Here is a 22,531-nt window from a genome sequence, read left to right on the forward strand (position 1 = left end):
CGAGTGAACTGTGCACACGTAACTGCCAGCACAAATGCAGTAGACACGTTGGCTGCTCTTGAGAAATTCCCCACGGCTGTCCAACAGAAAGTTAAATGCTTGAGTATTGGCCAGACAGGCACACAACTAACAGCACCAACAAAGAAAACTCTCTTTCTGCAGTGTGAAGATGTTTTATTTACAGAACATACTTAGTGCTAAATCCTGCTTTTACAATATATGTACATACTGGGCTTCTGCAGAGTGCAATGGGAGCCTCACTTACAACAGAAGAATGTGTTACTGGTGCTGTGCAGTGTGTTGGAATGTGGTCATAGTCAACGGCAACCAAAACTAATCTGTCTTGCTATTTTGTGATTGGTAAGTTTACAGTGGTCACCTTTACAAACTTTTCAGTTGCCTCTGTAACTAAACATTACCAGAGTATTCCTTATAGTATAGTAGGTTGAAGGAACACTAAGGGCTGGTCTACACTGGAGGGGGGAGGGGGGGAGATCGATCTAAGATACGCAACTGCAGCTACGTGAATAGCGTAGCTGAAGTCGAAGTATCTTAGATCGATTTACCTTGGGTCCTCACGGCTTGAGATCGACGGCCGCGGCTCCCCCATTGACTCCGCTACCGCCGCTTGCTCCGGTGGAGTTCCGGAGTTGACGGGGAGTGCGTTCGGGGATCGATATATCGCATCTTAACGAGATGCGATATATCGATCCCCAATAAATCGATCACTAGGACATACCCTAAGAATTAGAGCTGCTGATGTAATGTAGTCATCCAAGACAAAACTGGAAGTTTGCAGGATAACCATACTGTGGGTGTATGCGAGCATGCAGTTATTAGCAGTCCTTTTAAAAAGTGGAACAACAAAAGGAGGTCTGGTGTGCTTTTAATGTACAACCTAGGATTCTGAAGGAGATAAACCACAGCAGAGTATGGGGAATATTCACAGCTCAGCAGTGTTACAGGACTCCAGTTAATACTCCAGTGTTGCTAAGGACCTCCACACTAAGTGGAGAATCTATTCCAAAAACACCAGGATGGAAAAGCTATTTCACAGGGCGGAGGTTTAATGACAGGGATTACAGTTCGCAGATTTTCACCTTAGTCTATAACCATTTTCAACTCTCACTCCTTTCCCACTTATCGCCCTCCTCCCCACCCCCGCCCTTACTATCAGAATACTATCCATTCCATGTGGGAGGCACATAGACATCTCCACCCGAAGCCCATGAATCAGGAATCTAAAGTCTACTCCCTCTTACAGGCAACATATACACGGATACTATGTTGGCCATTCATAAATGACACCCAAAAGGAGGAGGAGAGTGTGTGGTGGGGGGAGTCCTCTGCATTTTCTACCCACAGGGGGAGGAGGTTTAGGTCTGCATAGCTGTGTCTCTCAGGGTTGTGGATTTTTCACACTCCTGAGAGATGTAGTTATGCCAATGTATATTTGCACTGTAGACCAGCCCTACGTGTCAGAGCCCAGCTTTGCAGAGGTAAGGGCTGTGCAAGCATCCCCTCAAATGCTTGGCCAATACACTTCAATCCTGACTTAAAATGCCCCTGCTTCTGCAGCCTTGGGTCTCTTGGCTGTCAATAGTGCAAACTTGCATGCTGGTAATGGTCATATTGTGAGGTGGAACAAACTACCCAGGAGAGGGACATGGATGTGGCTACAGATGAAGTCACCAAACTCCTTTGTGACTTGGAACTGGGATTTGAAGCTATGCTGTCAAAGATGGAAAGGTCGGTGTGTTTATCCTTTGTACAAATGTAGATATCATGGAAGACACCATCACTAGAGATGCGCAAGAGTCACAATATTTGGACCTGGGTCCATAACTTCTCAAAGGTTGGGGATGTTTGGATCCGAGGTTTTACATTTGCCCATTACAGAGGGTTTCATCTGGGAAGGTCAGATCTGAATCTGGATGCTAACTTGCCCAATGCTCAGGAAAGTTCCCATCCTGGGTTTTGGTTTGGTGCCTTCCCTCTAATCACAATCTTCATCACTCTGAAAATTGTAATTAGAATCCAAGGATAAGGGGAAAAAAAAGTGTTGATGGATAAGAGGGACTATCCCCCTGTGACGCATGACCAGAAAGGGTTAAGCATTCTTCAGGATGAATGATTCAAATTCAACCCTTAAAAACATATGAGGAGACAATGTTTGTGTTTTTGTGTATTTACATATATATGGATAGAGATCAACAATGTAATCAACAGTCCCTGCCTATGCTTTATTCTGTTAATTCAGAGATCAAAAGAAATTCTTAACATTTAAATGAACTGCAAACCTAGGATATAGCTGTATTCATCTCTCTTTGAAATGTACAGCCAATCATCTGTGAATGGTGGAAAAACAGGCAATTGCCTTATGTGGATCTGTGTGGATAATTACCAGCGATGCTTAGGAAATGAGTGTCTATTGTTCATGGAGGGACTCCAGGCTGTCACAAGAAGGCCTGAGACTGTATAAAATGCAGGACCAGCTCTAGGCACCAGCAAAGCAAGCATGTGCGTGGGGCGGCACAATTCCAGGGGCGGCATTCTGGCCATTCTTTTTTTTTGCTTGGGGCGTCAAAAATCCTAGAGCCGGCCCTTATAAAATGGGCTTGGGTCCTGGTCCTGACATCTCGGGTCTGCTTGAGGTTTCAGGCAGGAGAAGCCTAAGCCATAAGGAGTGAGATCCCAGTGCTGACTGGCTCTCCCTGAATACAAACATTGGGAGTATAACCTATGGACTTAATTCTGAAAGAACTCTGCAACTACAAAGCTCACCATCTCTGCTATGAATCTGAATCTCAGAACTGTACTCATGTCTGTGTGTATACTGATATTTTAACCAATGCGCTCTCTCTCTTCTTTTTTAATACATTTTAGTTTAGTTTATAAGAATTGGCTGTAGTGTGTATTTGGGTAAGATCTGGAATATTCATTAACCTGTCAGATAATGTGTCTGATCCTTTGGGATTGGTAGAACTTTTTATATGATGAATAAGATTTTCAGTAATCTTCATCATACTTGACTTGGGTATCTGGGTGGAGGCCTGAGGCTGGGTTACTTTAAGGGAACTGTGTTGTTGGCTTCTGGGTAACCAGTGAGGTATAATAGAAGCTGTTTTTGCTGGCTTGGTAAATCTAAGTATTGGAATATCCACCAGCTTTGGGGATTGTCTGTCCCATTCTTTGCAGTTTACCCCAATTGAGTGACCTCAGTTGGCTCCCCTGGGACCCCAGTCACATCCTCACCCCTATTTTGATGTGAAAGAGCACTGACACTCAGCATGGAAATGCAAACTGAAACAACATGCACGTGGAATGACCATGCAAGAGAAAGCAAAGATAAGCAGTTGAAAAGTACCTCGGAAGTAACCTTGTTAGACAGTAATTTACAGGTGTACTGGTGGAAAGGAAAAGACCAGCATTAGTACATTGAACAGATGTGTTGAAGTTGGAAACAAAAAAACTGGGAACAGACCTTGAAGCAGTTTGGACCTGTTTAAAAGGTTAGTTAATGTATTTGTTTTTAAATGAAGTTGCTTAGCCAATTGCCATCATGTTTACTCTTATTGGTCAAACTATTTCAGTCATGCTGCTTGGCAGCGAATGAGGTATCCTCTTCCCATCGTCTCCCGCCCAGTGGCTTCTTCTTTGGAAGACACAGCTAGAGAAAGAGAATAACGTTTTCTCCCCTTATGGAGCGAAGTCTTTCAAATGGCAAATACACTGGATTTGACCATTGTCAAAGCAGACTGCTCTGACCTGAAAGACAAAAGCTGACAATGCCTACAGGAGCTGCCATGTTGAAGAATAGCACACTGAAATTAGAGCAAAACAAAGCACCTTCTTGTGCCACTGGAGCAGGGCGCACCCAAGGCCCTGATCCTGCAAACACCGATTTTACTGTCATTTATTATGTGCTGCAGGACTTATGCATGTGGTTAATTTTAAGCACACAAATCGTCCCATCTTGCATGTTAGTGTTTGTAGGACTGGGACTGGAGTCTGTTCAGCTTTGTTCCCTTCTGTGTTAGCCAGCAGAAAGGAGCATTTGACCCAATAGAACTTTTCTTCCAACAATTTCGAAAGTCTCTCATTTTCCTTGCATTCAGACGGTGAGCAGAGGTCTGCTCTACATGATCGGATTTTCAAAATGGCAGCTGCCTGTTTGCCTGTTAATTATGCTTTTTTTCAGTATATTGTAGACACTTGAAAATGGTTCAGTGATTTGCTCTCGTATGTAATTAGATCCAGCTCTCTTTTGCCTGAAACTGCATTTTAAAAGCCTCTGCTGACAAATCAGAACTAGTGGTTGTTTAAATAATTATTGCTTAGCCTGGCACATAAAATATTGTCTCTAACTAAGGCTGGTGCAAGCTTAGCATGGCAAAGCTACATCTTTATCATGTCATTTCTTATCCACCCCTCTCCCCACCCCCGTGTCAGGAGTAGTTTACACAAGGGAAAAGGAAAATATAGGGAGGAGAAAGAAAATATTCCAGCTGTTTACGGGAGGCTCACTCTGGTCTTACAAACACAGCCCTATGATAGGCTTTTAGACAAGCAGAAAGGGGAACATAAATACATTTTAAAAAAAAATTGGCTTCAGATGAGCTTCCGGAAAATGAGAATGAAAATAAAACTGGGCCAGACCTTTAGTGGGGGGATCAATCAGTGTAGCTCCTTTAACTTCAATGGAGCTACATCAATTTATCCAAGTGCAGGATCTGGTGCACAATTTGTTTGATGGTACTAATTGTATGGCAGTAATAGTGTTATCATCACTGAGCCGCCGTGATACACAGAGTTCTGTCTCTATGGCGTGATGTTCTTCATTTGCACCAAAGTTCTCAGTTAAGACACAGAAGCGCGTTTCAAACACAGACAAACAATCTTGGCCAACTTCTTTTCGAGAAGGTACCTGTACAACCCCACTGACTTCAATGGAGATGCACTGGTGTAACTAAACAGTGTCTGGCCCTCAGCATCATGACATCTCTATGAGAGTAGCAGCACTCACATGTACTACATGGTTAACCACATACAGCAGGGGACAATGTAATGACTGCGACAAAGAATTGCAGTCATAAGCCATTGCTTGGTAAGTCACCTGCACCCATCAGTGCTACAAGGATGAGCGTGCAATCAGTCTTCATGCCTTAGCAAAGCAACTTCTGAACAATATCAAGATCTAAAGCAAAAAGGCTGATGGAAACAAAGTCCGAAGTTATTAAGGCCACATAAGGACTGATTCTCCTCTCCCTTCTGCTGGTTTTACTTCACTAACTTAAATGAAGTTACTCCTGGGTTATACCCAGAGAAAGTGAGAGAAGAATGAGGTCCCATATCTCTTGAATGAAAGGCCTGACAGCATCATTCAACAGGCATTAGCACAGCAATATACACGAGGGGAAAATCCTAACAACACTCAATGAAAACTATCCACTTGCACCCAGGGGATAGAGCTCATTGGACTATCACCTCTTCTGAAAGAGGCAGAGGACACTGGCGAGTAACTCATTCTTGAGACATGTCCTCACTGTAGAAAGGCAACAAGCCAAGTTAGCAAAGTTTCTCGTGTCAGATGAAGTCCATAGAAGCAGGTGAGCTGAGACTACTCTCGCGTCCTACGGGGGAAGCCTGCTTACGGGCTTGATCCTGCTCCACTGAAATCAACGGCAGTTTTGTCATTGACTTCAGTGGGAGTGGGCTCAGACCCTAAGATCTGTCTGCACTTCAAACCCACCCGTCTATCTTGCATTAACTTACAACCAAAAATGGAGTGGGATCTTTTTACATTTCACTGTTTCTAATCTGAAGTCTCAGACTCTGTTGATATAATGTTGAACACCAAAGATTAAAACCCAGCATATTCTGTAGGCTACTGTTTGTAGTATGAACTTTAAAGACTATACTCTTAACAGGGCTGTACCTCTAGTGGAAGTGCTTAGAAGGTGGTTTCCTTTGATTATGAGCTCCTTGGATTGGGATTTCAGAGTAGCACCATGTTAGTCTGTTCTTTTTGGATGGGGATTGTTTTTCTTAAGCGTTTAAAAAGAGTCTGGCACATTGTGGGTGCTAGAGCAAATACAAAACAACAACGGCCAATAGTAACCACTAACAATAATCATATACATGTAAGGGTTTGTACTACCCATCTCTCCTACCCACACAGCATTTATGCTCACAACAGTCATGAGCGGCACCTTTGTAAAGTCCCAGTGATATGATGGGAGAACAGTTTGCTTACTGTATGCATCTGAAGTCTGACAGTCATTAACCATGAAATTTATACCCATTCCCCTACTCTGAGGACCATCTGAACATCGATGTTGGTAGTTCAAAAACTTGAACTGCAGGCACTTATATGAAGAACTCAGAGAAGAATTTTTGTCAATTTCCCCTTTCTGCTTGTAGGAAAGAACAGAATAGACTCAATGGGAAACAGCATTCTGTCCACTGTAAGTCCAGGATCCCTTTCCACAAGTTCCTAACCAGATCCTGGAGCAACCCAAGAAGATATTGCCCTCAGGGGATCCATCCTAGGTCTTACACTGCACCCAGAGCATACTGGGATAGGACTTTGGGAGTCTAATGAGTGCTGGGTGAATACTTGTAGTGCACAGATATGAGCAATAAGGCTCATACTGCAGTTACATAGTTCATTGCAGGATTTCAGTGAGCAGTGAATTCACATGTGATCCTCTGATCACAGAGGGCAACTAGGCAGAGTTTATTATTATACGATTGCCACTATGATTGATTGATTCCCCCCCCTTCAGATAAACTGATACTGTAGTTTCTTTATTTTTTTTTTAAATTCTTTAAACATCTTTAAGGCACTCAGCGAGTCATTCTCAACAAAACAATTGATCTTTAAGAGGCCAAATTTTGTCCTACCAACCACAGCGATCTGCCTGTCGTGAAACACACACTGAAGAGGGGAAGGGAAGAGTGTACTTACACTGCTGTCATCCATCCTCTCACGCCTCTTAGTTTTGTGTGTTTCATAATCCTCCATGAGGGTCTGCAGCAAATTCTTGGGCCTCTGGGATCCTGCAGCCTCGTCAGGCAGTAAATCAGACTGGGAGAGGGGACCTTCTGTTGTCGGGGATGGAGGAGGCCTGATCTTCTCTATCGTCCCTGCAACGACATGAAGGGACCCCTTTCTAAATGGACAGATTCCCAAGTAGTTTCCAACTGAAGACACAGCTTGCAAAAGGAACGAATTGGAGCAATATTTCCAGTGTGGCTTGAACAGAGAGAAATACTGAAACGTAGTCTACAAAATAATGTTTTGAAACAAACATGGCCAAAGTGAGTTTCAAGTCCCTCCTTTTCCCCCTCCAGGACCAGACTTACACAAACATTTAAGTGATCTTATTTCATAACACCTAGCAAAGCTGTCAAGTAACATATATACGAATCTACCTATCACTGCTCATTACTAGAGCTCTGGTTAAATCACCCCAACCCCTAATGACTCACTTCTGTGCTCTGGACATACATGCAAGCTTATGGAAATCACTAGACTTATTTTTATTGAATCAGACACTCAAAAAACTGCACAGTGTCACAGTGCAGAGGGGCCCAAACTGTGTTCTATGGAGCACTTGCAGGTCAAGAAGGGCTGTCCGGTTACATGGTTGTGGCTCCTTCTTGTTTCCAGCTGCCAAATTGCATGAAAAGAGGTAAAAATATCTTTGATACATTTCCTAGTATTTCTTTTCCATGCAACTAGTTGCTGGTCCGTGTGACTGTGAGTGGGAGGGGAAGGTGATCTGTGAAACACGCTCTCTATGAAGATGTAGTCTGGGTGAGGGAAGAGTTTGTGAACCCCATGTCCACTGGTTAGATGAAAATGCTGGGAGCCAGGATGAATTCAGGCTGTAGCTCTGACAGGACCGCTTGCTCACTAGGCAACGTGCTCACGACTTAACTACCCTAGCTGGAGAACTGGGTACAAAGCAGGCACATGGGGAAGACTGATCCTACAAGAAGACTGTTGCTACAGCTCTGTATACTGTGTGACCCCTCCAGATTCAGCCAGCGCCACCCAGAGGATTCAGGGGGCCTGGCGCAAAGCAATTTCAGGGGCCCCTTCCATAAAAAAAAAGTTGCAATACTATAGAATACTATATTCTCGTGGGGGCCCCTATGGGGCCTGAGGCAAATTGCCCCACTTGCCCGCCACCCCCGGGCAGCCCTGGGAAAAATAAACATTTCCGCATCTCAGCACAAACCCAGTTTTGCCAAAACTTCTTTTCAAGTCACCTTTACAAGGTATCACTGGTTCCCAGCATCAGCTAGTGCTAAAAGGCACTAAAGCTCATTAAAAGAGTTGGACAAATACTTTCCGTCAAAATTTTTTTTGGATCAAAAACTATAGGTGTTTAAAAAGCAGAAAAGAAATCAGGGACAATGTCTGCTTTCCTTCAAAATTTGTTGTGGTTTTTTTAATAGAAAAGCTGAAATTAGTCTGCCAAAACCTGAACATGGTTTGGGGTTTCAGAAGTGTGTGGCCAAATATTTGCTGCTCGCTGTGTTTGTTTAAAGAAACAATAAAAAAATTCTGCTTAAAAAAACATCCAAAACTTTTGAACCACCTCAGCTTGTGACCAAACGCCTGAGCCCATCCAGTCAGAGATTCTTCCAGGTTTCTGATACTCTGCTGGCTTCCTTGACTCATATCTGTCTCCATAACTTCGGGTTCATTTAGGTTAGAACATAAGAACGGCCATACGGAGTCAGACCAAAGGTCCATCCAGCCCAGTATCCTGTCTACCAACAGTGACCAATGCCAAGTGCCCCAGAGGGAGTGAACCTAACAGTGATCAAGTGATCTCTCTCCTGCCATCCATCTCCACCCTCTGACAAACAGAGGCTAGGGACACCATTCCTTACCCATCCTGGCTAATAGCCATTAATGGACTTAACTTCCATGAATGTATCTGTTTCCTAGAGACTGGCTCCACGGGGTCCCTCACAAACTGGAGACGGTTACTGTGGGTTTGTCTTTAGTATAGCTTATGTACATACTCCATGAACTGAGCATTTGAGCTTGTTCCAGAATCTGGGATGAGCCTATGTTGTGAAAACTGAAATGCTCAAAATAGCACATGCCTGTGAATGGACACAGGGTGCTAAAATTAAATTAACCCAGGGGTTTTCAAACTGGGGGTCGGGACCCCTCAGGGGGTCACGAGGTTATTACTGGGGGTTGCGAGCTGTCAGCCTCCACCTCAAACCCCGCTTTGCCTCCAGCATTTGAAATAGTGTTAAATATATAAAAAAGTGTTTTTAATTTATAAGGGGGGGGGGGGTGTCACACTCAGAGATTTGCTATGTGTCACCGGTACAAAAGTTTGAGAACCACTGAATTAACCCCTCTGGAGCCTCAGGGAATGCAGTGGAGGGTTGGGAGGTAGGTGGTGTAGGATATTGCTCTTCTCGTGGGGTCCCCTGTGGGGCCCGGGGCAAATTGCCCCACTTCCCCCCCGGGGCGGCCCTGGATTCAGCTGCGGACCTGCGGCTTTCTTTCTCCAGGCTGGCAGATGCTGGAAGGTCTCCTGGGAAGAGAGGTTGTATCTTATGTCACCAGGCAGCAACTCCTCTGGCTGACTCAAGGGTAGTGTCAACAGGCTGGGCGGAAGCCCTGTCTAGCCTTCCTCATCTGAAAGGATGAGGACCATGACTGCAAACCTCAGGCAAGGAAACTGAAGAGCTTGGAAATAAGGACTTCAGGGCAATGAGAAGAGGGTGGGGCTCTTTTACAGGAAGCAAATCAAATAAAGGAGAATTCTTCTGTTTAAACCTAAATATAATCAGCTACAGTGGGGAAAGGAAATGTAGAGAAAGTCACACTAACTTTCCCCTAGATGTGGAGGCTTTTTAAAACAAAACCACGCACAGAAACAAATGGGGTTAATTAGAAGAATTGCGAATGGATTTTCAGTTGTTCCTTTGCTGAGACAAATCAAAAAGCTAGTAACTCATGGAACAAGTCACGGAAAGCTGCGGCCACCAGAGGTCACACACAGCAAATCAATGCACGCTGTTCAGAAGCTCTAGGCTCTCTTTTAAAAGAAAGAAATGAAATCTGAGCAAAGCCAACAGAGACCTTTAACAAGAAATCCCCTTGCTGGGCTTGGTTCATTTCTGACCCCAATACGGAAAAACCCAACAACACTGATAGGTATAATGTTACAAGTCTTGCTTAAATTCACAAATACAGAGAATCATCTGGAAACTCCATCCCCAAACCTACTGGGATGTCCCTAGAAATTGCAACGGGTCTCTGAGGCTTGTGGGATTTTCTATGCCATGGGATTAGAGTCTCATCTTGAGTAACTCCACAGACATCACGGATTTGTCTCAACGTAACAGAGCTCAGCACGAGGCCCTGGCTAGCTAGGGCTTGGGGTGTCCAAAAGAAGAGAATAAAAGCAACTCCCAATGACTGACGGAACTAATGGAAAATCGTGTCTGTGTTAAAAGTGAAAGGTTCAGGGCTTGATTCCCCACTGCATTTGAATGCTGGTGTTAAGTCCCTTGGGCACACACGTGTAGGAAGGGATGAATCAGGCCCTCAGTGTTCCCAGCAAGGTCTTTTGTGATTTCTTCCTCAGGCATAAACACCCTATCACTTTAACAAACCCTCAGAGCTGTACAAAATGCTCATAACTGAAAGCGGCTCCTTCCACCCCCAAACAATCTCAATCTCGCCGCCTGCTGGAAAACCCCGCAAGGTGGAGGCTTTGGGGATCTGATCAGAATTAAACAAAAGAAACATCGCCAGGTATTCCCCATCCAGGTGGGCCTGCCTCTCCCTTGCAAGGAGCTCTCCATAAACATCCACAAAGTCACTTCAGTTTTCTCCTTCAAATCCCTCCTTAAAACTCTCCTTTGCCGTGATGCCGACACAAATCTTGACAACAGTTAGGATGCTGGTCTGCTGTGACCGCTATCATGCTGATCAGTGCAATCTCATTGTTTCCTTGCAGAATGTTGTCTGCATTCATCTGCTGTCTCTTATTTTATACTTATATTGTAAGCTCTTTGGGGCAGGGAATGTCTTTTTGTTCTGTGTTTGTACTGCGCCTAGCACAGTGGGGGCCTGGGTCCATTACCAGGAATCCAAGGTGCAATGATAATACAAATAATAAATTCCTATATTGCCACTAGGAGCCCATCCAGGAAAGCGTACTGTTACATGTACATTTCACTGCAGTATCATCATTATTCCCGTTTTCTAGATGGGGAAACTGAGACAAAGAGGTGCAGAGACTTGCCCAAGGTCACATGGTGGCTTTTACAGACCTTTTAAAAAGCAATCTAAGAAATCCAGAAAGCGTGCACTGCTTGTGATCCAACGATAACAAACCAGAACAAAGGTATTTGCTGACACATGGGCCTGGGTTGCCAGCTGGCGCTCGTGTGACATGGCTTGGCTTCATGTGCCTCTGTTCAGTTCTTGTGTAAAGGCTGTAAAGTAAAATGAGGAATCTTGCTCCCAGAGGAGAAACACGGGTGAGCCAACGAGGAGACTGGGAGTTAAAGGTTACGAGCCTTCGCCTGCTCCCATGGCAGAACTCCCACGGAAATGGGATCAAGCACTCAGGGTGCTATCCAAATCACAGCCCACCAGTACCTTTTTGGCCTAATAGCCTTGACATGTCTCCCTTTGACTATATATTGTGTTCTCTAAAACCCATAATGCCTCCTTTGGAAAGGTTACAGGCCATCAAGAAAGGGCAGAGAGCAAACATCATAAACCCCTCTCTTCAGAGTTCTGTTTCTTGGTCTTGTCAACAGGAAAAGAAATCGTATGCTGCGGTTCCGCTGTGGCTGTGATGATGGCTGACCCCCAGATTCCTGGAACTGAAAAGTTACTGGGAAATGATTTCTCTCCCCCTCTCTTTTCAGTTTCTGGGCAGCTGCGCTTCCTGTCTCATGCACTCTTTGGAGGGCTGGGGATGCTCTCGTGTATGCTCTTCCAGGGCCCGTAGGAGGGTACTCAGCTGACACAGCAGAATTGTTGTACCCATAGACTCATAGACTTTAAGGTCAGAAGGGACCATTATGATCATCTGGTCTGACCCCCTGCATGCTGCAGGCCACAAAACCATCCCTACCCCTTCCCTGGACTCTGCTGTTGAAGTCCCCAATCCTGTTTTAGGTGGCTTCAATCGGCAGAAACCCTCCTGCTAGAGATCCCTGCCCCATGCTGCGGAGGAAGGCGAAAAACCTCCAGGGGCTCAGCCAATCTGCCCTGGAGGAAAATTCCTTCCCAACCCCAAATATGGCGATCAGTAAGACCCCGAGCATATAGGCAAGAGTCTCCAGCCTGAACCCTGTCAGCCATTGTACAATTTACCTACCATTGCTTGGTTTTCCTCGACTACTATGTTTTACCATTAAACCATTCCCTCCATAAATTTATCTAACTTAATCTTAAAACCAGACAGGTCCGTCGCCCCCACCGTTTCCCTCGGAAGGCCGTTCCAATATTTCACCCCTCTAAGTTTGGGGCTAGAAGGATGTTTCCTGGGACGCCTGTGCCAAGCCAAGGGGCACCAGGAGCCGAGACCCTTTCCTCACTCTCCAAACCTCTGGATGGGTCTGGAGAGAAATGTGAGCCTTGGTGAGGGAGCCCTCTCCTCTCTCTGGTTTTCCTCTGGGATCAGGGAACTGTTCTTCCCTCCCCAACCCTCTACATGGGTGAGCAATAGAAGAATGGATTGCCCCCATCTTCCCTCACAGGATTAGGGAGCCCAGAGGGTGGAGCAGCAGGTGCTTGGGTTCTTCTCTCCCTGGGATTCCTCTGCAGGTCCCAGGGAGGAGTTTAGAAGCCAGGATGTCTTACACCTCAACAGTACTGCTAAAGAGGCCAGACAGTGGGAGTGCACAGAAGAGTGGGAGGATGGGGCACCAAGGGTGGGCCCAAGCAAAGTACGTTCTGTTGCTGTTAGCCCCATCCAGGCTCCCTTACTGAGAAGGCCCTTAGAGACAGGGGAGCAATATATTCTGTATATTAAACCAGGATAAACTATTTCAAGGGTGTCCTGTGACAAACAGGACTCTGTTGAAATTAGTCAATTTAAAAATAAAGTTCAAGTTGACATTGTCCCATAAATAAAAAAAGTATTTCAACAGCAATCACATCACAATAGTGGATCTAAATAAATAAATTAATGGAGATATCCCATCTCCTAGAACTGAAAGGTCATCAAGTCCAGCCCCTGCCTTCACTAGCAGGACCAAGTACTGATTTTTGCCCCAGATCCCTAAGTGGCCCCCTCAAGGATTGAACTCACAACCCTGGGTTTAGCAGGCCAATGCTCAAACCACTGAGCTATCCCTCTGGTCTAATATCTTTTATATCAATAACATTTCCAGCCTATATTTTCCCCTCACATGACTTAACACTGGACAAACTGTTTAACTTCGATATACAATGAAAACCGGACAATAGAAATAAGATGCAGGATGAGATTGTCCGCACTGTTTCTACCAGGAGCGAATTATAAACCAGCCACATTATAAACTTCTGAAAAACAGGATTGATGATGATCATGCTGATATAACCTGACCAGTAGCAGTGCTACTGGAGACCAGTGTACTTTAGGGAGGCAGGGTGTAACGGTTCCCCTGCAAACATGAATGCCTTCCGTCGCTGTAGCAAGTGTCTACACTACAGTGCTATAGTGGCGCAGCTGTGTGCTGTAGTGTAGAAAAGCCCTTAACTACATCTGGCCCTGCCTTGGTCTGCAGCACAAAGCCAGCTATGTTAATGGCTGCAGATCCTTACCTGATGCTGAGGGGGAGTGTCCCATCCTCAGGGAGGGAGATGTACCCATTCCTTTCACAGCTACAAACCTCTCCTCTGAGACCAAGGCCATGACTCATGGTTAGGGCCCCTGCCAAAGTCACGGATTCCGTGACTTTCCGCGACCTCCATGACTTCTATAGGGAGCAGTGTGGCTGACCCCAGGGCTGGTGTCCCAGGCAGTGGTCCCCAGTCGGCCGGAACAGCTCCAATCCCCAGCCAGCCAGCTGCAGTCCATGGCCTCCAGCAGCTGGTGTCACTGGCCTTGGGCGCCCCCCCATATTGTCCTCCCCCAGCACCCTCCCCACCTCAAGATTTAATCACAGGTATTTTTAGAACAAGTCATGGACAGGTCACGGGCTATGAATTTTTGTTTATGGCCTGTGACCTGTCCATGACTTTTACTAAAAATACCCGTGACTAAGTTGTAGCCTTACGCAGGGTTCCCATCTGCCTTATATAATGTGGGATGCCTCCGGAGACAGTGCAGTGCTGATGTCCCAGCAGATGAGCTAGGGACCCAGCCAGGAAGACTGAGTGGGTCACACGCCGCACTGAGTGCTGAAAGGGTTTCATTGTGCAGCCTACGCAAGCCTGCTCCTGAGCTCTGCACTACTCCATGGAGTTTGGTTCCAAGAAGAGGAGTCCTCCCTGTCCCATCTCTGGCCAGGGTTTCTCTGCTGGCCCCCATGGCTCCCACCTTAACTGCGGTTCACCTGCTCCATTCCAAATCTGAGCTGAAATAGCTATTCCTGTAGTAGTCGCGGTCACATTTGTCCCAGGGATGTGTGGCCTTAGGGTTTGAACCTACACTCACTGGAATCAACAGCAAAGCTCCCATTAAAAACATAAGGGGATGAGACTGGCCATACTGGATCAGACCAAGGGTCCATCTAGCCCAGTATCCTGCCTTCTGGCAGTGGCTGATACCAGATCCTTCAGAAGGAATGAACAGAACAGGGCAGTTATCAAGTCACTCTCCCTTGTCGTTCAGTCCCAGCTTCTGACAATCAGAGATTTAGGGACACCCAGAGCATGGGGTTACGTCCCTGACCAACTTGGCTGATAGCCATTGATGGGCCTGTCCTCCATGAATTTATCTAGTTCTTCTTGAACCCAGTTCTACTTTTGATCTTCACAACATCCTCTGGTAAAGAGTTCCACAGGTTGACTGTGTGTTATGTGAAGAAATACTTCTGTTTGCTTTAAACCTGCTGCCTATTCATTTCATTGGTTGACCCTGGTTCTTGTGTTATATGAAGGGGTAAACAGCACTTCCTTATTCACTTTCTCCATCCCATTTACGATTTTATAGACCTCTATCATATCCCCCATTAGTCATCTCTTTTCTAAGATGAACAGTCCCAGTCTTTTTAATTTCTCCTCCTATGGAAGATATTCCATACCCCTAATTATTTTTGTTGTCCTTCTCTGCACTTTTTCCAGTTCTAATATACCTTTGTTGCGATGGGGCGACCAGAACAGCATTGACTTTCAAGGTGAAGGATCAGGGCCTTAATGCACTTGACTTTGGTTCTGCAAGTCCCAGAATTTGCCATGTTATTTGACAGTGTAAAGGTGTGGGCAGTTCCCTGCGCACAATCCTTGTGGTCTCGTGGTGTTGTAAGTGTTCCCACCTTAATTCCCCTGGCTTGGGGTGGCAAGAGATTTAATTTGCAGCCCAGGTGAAAGAAGAAGCCAATTCACACTAACAAAATAGCATATCCTCTCTTAACAAGGCTCCAGGACAGAAGCAATTACAGTTAGATTGGTCTCCTAGAGCCTGAGAGAAAGCCACCACTACCCACTGCAGCCTATGTGTCTTCTGCTTCCCTCTCAGCAAGCATCCTCTTTGCGTTTATATAGCCCACTTGTAGGGTGCGGTGGGGCCTCCTTGATTGCAAGCTCAGCTTGTCCCTTAAAGTGGTAATACACTCCTTCACAAACAGGATCATTCTCTCTCTTCCAGTTTAAGTGCAGTGTGTTCACCCAGCTGGTGTGCTGTGAAATAGTGGGGAATGAAAGGAAGGCCGAGGAGAAATTCCACAGATAGTATTGGCACTTGGGACAAATTCAGTAAAAAGGCTGCAGCTACCAACAGCCACCAAACAATGGTACTTGAGATACTCAGCGTGGGGGTGGGCATACTGAAAACAATTGTATTAACTGCGTAGAAGCTGTTGTCTTGTTTTACGGTGACAGCTACACGTGAGGAAAACCATTTCAACAGAAGCTACTTCAACAAAATGGCTTGTTGCCGGATTTTTTTTCTTCTTCTTTCGAAACAGTTTTCCTCATGGATTGTGGTTGCCATTAAAAAGGCAAATTTGCCAACAGTTAATAGACAGTTACTATCCTTCTTTCTTATTCTTTGAACTGGAGTAAATGACTGCCCAACTCCCAGGGCCTCAGAAATACCTAAAAGTGCAAGCAGCAGCATTCTGACTGCAGACGATCCCTAGCACCTGGCCAACCACGGCAGCCGGGACCAGCTGCAGTTGAGCCCTTGTTTCTGAGGTATGCATGTACGAAAAATAATGCCTCTCCCTTTCTTTTTGAAGGGTCATATATTTTGGCTCCCGATCTTCCCTTCCTCATGCTTGCACAAATAATAATAAAATGACTCATCCACTTTTGTTGAGACCTCCCCCCTTCCCTTGCCTCCAAGTTAATCTTTGGAGTGAGACCGAAATTGAGAAATTTCAGCTGGATAGTAATTTCTCCGAGGGGGAAAAAAAAGGGGGAGAGAAAAAGAGGTTTTAGACTGAAGTGGTGTTTCTATGTAGGCTTATGGTAGCTGTGGTGGCAAAGAGAAGTTCCCATGCGCAGATTTCTCAGCACTTTAGGGAAGTCATTATCTCAAATTTAGTGAAAGTACAATCATCATTAGCATTTTTAAAAACAACTGCCACAGACTTGGGTTTTTATTCTGTACTGAAATCTTCCAAACGAGTTAAAAATAGTCTTTGCAGTTCATTTCTAAGGAGGATTAATTAGCAAGGGAATTCACAAAAAGAAAGGTATTTACACATCAGATACAGCTGAGTTTTGGCATGCAAGGGAGGAAGATACAACTTGCTTTCTGCCTCATGAACATCAACAAGGAACATAAATGGCAGCTTGCTTAGGGAAAGCTATGACTACCATGAGGCATCAGTCACATCCTGTTAGGGATTTCCCATATTCACTGATGAAACATCTGGTACACAGAGATGGTTTTGCTCTAACCAGCTTTCTCACTAAAAGCTGCGCAAAAGCCCTAGCAGAATAAAACCTTGTGACTCTTAATTCTTTGACAGCTCGCATACCCATATCCTTCTATGGACAGCATGGTCAAGGTCAGAGAAAGGAACGGACATTTACAATGATGCTCGTAAGAAAGGTGTGAAAGATGCAGAAAGCAATTCACTTGTAACAACGCAAACCAGATTTTCAAAGCTCAGTACACAATCCAGAGCATAGTTGGGACATGGCCTGCATTTCTGGGTCACAGCCTATATGATTCACTAGTGCTTTTTGGGGAGCTACCCTGGCACCGCTGCTGCCGCCCTTCAAAAGGAAGGAGCAACATACTTTGGAGAGGAGGCAAGGTAAAGTGAAGAGTGACTTCTTTAATTTATAGAAACAATATTTTTCTGTTGAAGTAACACCTTCAACCGGAGGGAGTCCATAATGCTACACAAGCTGCATGCATCCAGCACCAATGAAATGCAGCCACCTCTGGGATGGGGAGTGGGAGACGGTGGGGGGGACTATTTGGATTAAGAACACCAGACCCCTTATTTTACAAAGAAGCCCCTGCAGTGAAAACAGGACCTCACCCAAATTATCTGCATGCAACTTCGTATATCATTCCTGGAAGCAGTATTGCCAATCCCAAGCATCAAAAAATTGTGCGTCAGGCTCCCCAGTATCATGAGATGGGCTTAAATATCATGAGCTTTTAAAAAAAAATGTTGGGGTTCTTTTCATTTTCCTGTTGCTCCTTCAGAGATCAAAGCTGCGAGCTTTACAAAAAAAGCTGAATTTCTTTTATAATCATATGACTCCAGGAGCTGGGGCTTTAAGAAAACCTTCCAAGGGCTAGTCCTCAGCTGAAGATCTGCTCCCAAGGGTGAAATCCTTGCTTTACCTAAGCCAATGGTAAAAACCTCTTTTACTTCAATAAGGCCAGGATTTCCCCTCAGGTATTGTGAGAGTTGACAGCATTTGTAGTAGGGCAAAGGTCTGAGCTCACCTTGCTTGGGTTATTTACCTTCCGTTCACAGTTGCCAACTTTCACGCGGTAAATAAGCACCCTGACTTTCACAATAAGCCAAAAAATCAAGCTAATCCCATTTCAAAACAAGGCCAAAACAAGGTATTCCCCAAGAACCCCAACACTCTATGTGACTAGATCCTCCCCGGCCTGCAGTCTGGGACTGTGGTGGGCCCGCTGTGCACCCCTAACTCTCTCTCCCCCTTGTCCCTGCTTGCCGGGAGCCGATCAAAAAAAAGAAGCAACGAGCCACAAGCCAAAAACTAGCCAACAAGCAACTCACAAGCCAGTTAAGCCAAAAACAAGCCCAATTTCTGCGTTTTTTTCGCAGGTTTGGCATGTCTGCATTCATTCTATTAGAATCACAGAATATCAGGGTTGGAAGGGCTCTCAGGAGGTCATCTAGTCCAACCCCCTGCTCAAAGCAAGGGTTTGGGGCAGGGCCTCAGTGGTTCTCAGCCTGCGGCCCACGTAACAGCCCACAATGATAAACAGGTTGAGAATCACTGATCTAGATAGATAAGTTTCCAGCCAGTAAAGTAATGAGAGTTTGCGACTTGTGAGGAGAACAACATAGAATGCCAATGTGTTTCCTATTTCCTCTGCCAGATATTGTGTAAAATTAAATGTAAACCCCTCTCACTTCTAGCTGCCGTACAACAGAGAGACCATAGAAAACCCACCCCCAGCATGCTAAACATACAAACTGGGAAACTTATCCAGCCAGACCTGGTGGAAGGAACTCTACGTTGCAGGCATATTACATTATAACACCGGGTACTCATTGGATTTCTATGCAAATTTTTATTGAGTAGTCCAGCATGATAACTACTGCAGCAAAATCATTCTTATGTTTTTAGTTGTTCAAATTAGGACTTGGCTCATGGAAGGGATCCCATGGTGCAGACTTAGCCATTTGTAAGAGGGGCTTGTGTACCCCAGCATTACCCACCTTTCGCAAGGACCATCTTACTCACATTTTTTTGAGTTCAACAGTGTATAACTTGGTAAAATAGTGCATATACTCACAGGGCCTGAGCCCAAGCCCAGTGAAGTCAATGGGAGACTTTCCGTGGACTTCAGCAGACTATGCATCAGGCTTAAAATGGATAGAATGGTCCAATAAAAGCGGCCAAAACTGTTTTAAGTTTTTCCCCTGTTTGGGTTTATTTATTTATTTATTTTTGTCTTTCACAGTGGTCACACACTCAACTTGCTAGCTTTGCCTTAGATAAATAGAGGTGGTTACCTCACTATTTGCAGTATTCCCTCTGCTTACCAACACTTACTACAGGGAACACCTAAAATTCACCAAATATTGAGGTAGTGTTATTTAGAACAGTGGCTCTCAACCTTTCCAGACAACTGTACCCCTTTCAAGAGACTGATTTATCTTGTGTACCACCCATTTCACCTCACTTAAAAACTTACAAAATCAGACATAGAAATACAAGTGTCACAGCACACTATTACTGAAAAATTGCTTAATTTCTAATTTTTACCATATAATTATAAAATAAATCAATTGGAATATAAATATTGTATTTACATTTCAGTGTATAATATACTGAGCAGTATAAACAAGTCATTGTCTATGAAATTTTAGTTTGTACTGATTTCACTAGTGCTTTTTATTTGCCTATTTTTACAACAGGTTACATATCTAGATGAGTTGATGTATCCCTTGGAAGACCTCTGAGTACCCCCAGGGGTACACATACTCCTGGTTGAAAACCACTGATTTAGAACCACTCTTGCTCCTGCTGAGTAGTACTGATTTCAATGGGACTACTCACTGAGTAAGGCACAATTGTAGCATGCATAAGAGTGGCAGAATCAGGCCCTTTGTTATCTAAGGTAATTTGCAATTTTTAAAATATCAGTGGCTTCACAATACGCTCACATTATGTATTTTTCTCCTAAATTTATGTCATAATACAAACTCGGTTCCCTAAAAGGTAACAAGTATCTCTTCATAATTCACAAATGCTAGGCTCAGAGGAACAAAAAGAAAGGACTAGATTAAGAGATGAAACATTGGGGGACCAACATGAGTCTCAAGTAAAGCTGTTCCATCTATCATACTGCAGAGCAGAACAACAATGACATCTTTAAGTACAGGGAGGTTGACGCCTGTGAAGTCTCCTCAAAAGGATTTTGATGGGTTTACCCCTCTCCACTTTAAGATTAGTAACCAATTCTTCAGTCTCCACATGCTCACTCCAATCCCATTCTGTTGAGGGTGGTATGGTGGAATGTTAGTGCTGAAAGGAGAACATTAGCTCTTTCTTCAAAAATGGCAATTTGGTTGCAGTAACAGCACAGGTTTTCAGTGGTTCAGTCTGGAAGTCTCTACAAATCTCAACCTACAATCAGATAAAAGATCTGGAATATTCTACATGAGCTATTTCGGTAGATTTCCTCCTGTGCAGTAAGACTAGAGAATCACCCCTATAACTAGTCGCTAATGAAACCAGGTTTATGGCCAGGACCTGCCCCTGCAAATATAAAGATTAAAAACAGTTATCTCAACCTCTAAAGATCCCACCCATCAGCAACAGTTAATTACATACATCTCTGTATTTTATGCTGATTCTCCCAAAAAAACACCTTTAGTCTGTGGGCTAACAGGGCAAGAAAAACTAGGATGACATGTAGGGATTCATCCTGGAACACCAACTTCGAGTGGGCTATGCTGATTTATACCAGCTGAGGATTCAATCCATGCTGGTTAAAATACAACTGATCATGGGCCTTTCAATGCGATTTTGCCAGAGTTCTTTTTCATATCTTTGTTTGGGGAGTTGCTTATGGTGGATTAACTACCCCCAAGGAACCATCAGTTCCCATCAATGCTGCCTATAACAGAGGCCTGTTCGAGCAACGTAGGCTGTGCCAAAGGAACCGAGATCTTTCTTGAACTTTCAGTGCTAGGACATGCTTAGAGAAACTTGTCCAAACTGGCTCGTTCCAAATATAAATGTCATCTTCCCATAAAAATATAATTTATATTTGGCATCTCAACATTCAAAACAAGGTAACTATTTGTTGCCTGGAAAAATAAGAGTAAGAGAAACACACACTTTTCCAGCAGCGCTATTCAAATAAATATTAGATTCAGCAGTCTTCCCAAAATACTTACAAATGAAATGCAACCAGCCCCAACCACATTTCTCCTACCTGGAGCTGCAACCGAAGCATTTTTTCAAGGCAGGGACCAACATGTCTTATCTTGTGTGGTGTTATCATATTCTTTGATATAGGTTAGTCAAACAAGTTACTGAGCTCACTACAGGGGTAACTGAATGAAATTCTATGGCCTATGCTAGGCAGGATATTAGACTAGAGGATCTAATGATCCCGGCTGCCTTAAAACCTCAGAATCTTTGTTGAGTCTTTAAAATTAATGGGCCAGATCCTCTGCTGGTGTAAACTGTCATAGCTCCTTTGGAGCAAACAGAGCAGTGACAATTGACACCAGTAGAGGATCTGGTCCCACATTTTAGCACATGGGATAACAAACCCTGCAGGATCATAGGGCAAAATATTTTATTTGGTTCAATTTATGGAGCTTCCTCTCCATATTGTTTTTTGGGATAATAATAGCACTTCAAAGAAGTTGCCAACATCTGGTACATTTTTTCCGCAAGAGAAACAGACCAAAACCACACTCTTTACATAAAGGAAACAAAAATAAATGTTAGCTATTTATGTTATGGATATTGTTCACATCTGGATTCACTACAGGAGTGCAATCTAAACTCAACTCCTGTTGAAGTCCACATTGACTTCCCTGGGAACAGGGACCATGGTAATGGGTTCCTCCAATGACAATTCCCCCCTACTGGGAATTGGCCCTCCAAACTCCTTTCAAGTTTCTTGCTTCTGATTCCATCAGTGGAAAGGAAAACAAATTTGGATCAACATTTACATCTTTCCCTAACTTTAATGAAACTTTTCCCCCATTGGATCTCTGTTAATGAGACATTTAGAATACTGTTGGACCATGCAGAGTCTATAGCCATAAAGAAGACCTGCAAAGAAAAAAAATTGGGCTTGTGTCATTTCTGTCTTTTTTATGATGTATGAAGGCGACCTTTGAGTTTGTTTTTGTTTTGGAGAAGTGGGGGCAGGGAGGGAGATTTTCTGCTGCTTTTAACCATTAAAAATAGGATCACTAGTGCAATTACCACAACAAGAAACAAGAGAGCGAAAGACGAGCCACCGAGACAGGAAGGTAATTTTAGTCAGTCTATTAAGAACTTTGTTTACTTTTAATACCTAAGTCCAATACCCAATGCACACCTTATCATTTAAGGTGTAGGAACTCATAATATGTATCTGTGGAGACTCCTCCCCCATGTGAAGCTCTCCAGCAAAACCAGATTTGATAGATCTGCTATTTCCATGGTAAAATGCAAGCAGAATAAAACCTGGAG

At 44.2% G+C, this 22,531-nt stretch overlaps 1 protein-coding gene across 6 annotated transcripts in view; it reads right to left on the reverse strand.

The window, feature by feature from the left end:
- LOC117878783 (A-kinase anchor protein 2-like) overlaps positions 1–22,531 on the reverse strand; it is a 174,756-nt gene that overhangs the window by 11,424 nt on the left and 140,801 nt on the right. For 4 of the 6 annotated variants that reach the window (XR_004646082.1, XR_004646083.1, XR_004646084.1 and 1 more), the window contains exons 3-4: positions 6,971–7,149; positions 3,368–3,406 (exon numbers count right to left, since the gene is read on the reverse strand). The exons of 1 other annotated variant lie outside the window; for it this stretch is intronic. Coding sequence is in view for 2 of the 5 variants with exons in the window: in XM_034773240.1 (XP_034629131.1) it covers positions 3,368–3,406; positions 6,971–7,149 (218 nt within the window). In the remaining 3 variants the exon portion in view is untranslated. The remainder of the gene's footprint in view (positions 1–3,367; positions 3,407–6,970; positions 7,150–22,531) is intronic. One more of the 6 variants, XM_034773241.1, reaches the window with a different exon arrangement.

This window comes from Trachemys scripta, chromosome 6 (assembly GCF_013100865.1).
Source record: "Trachemys scripta elegans isolate TJP31775 chromosome 6, CAS_Tse_1.0, whole genome shotgun sequence".
NCBI lineage: Eukaryota > Metazoa > Chordata > Testudines > Emydidae > Trachemys > Trachemys scripta.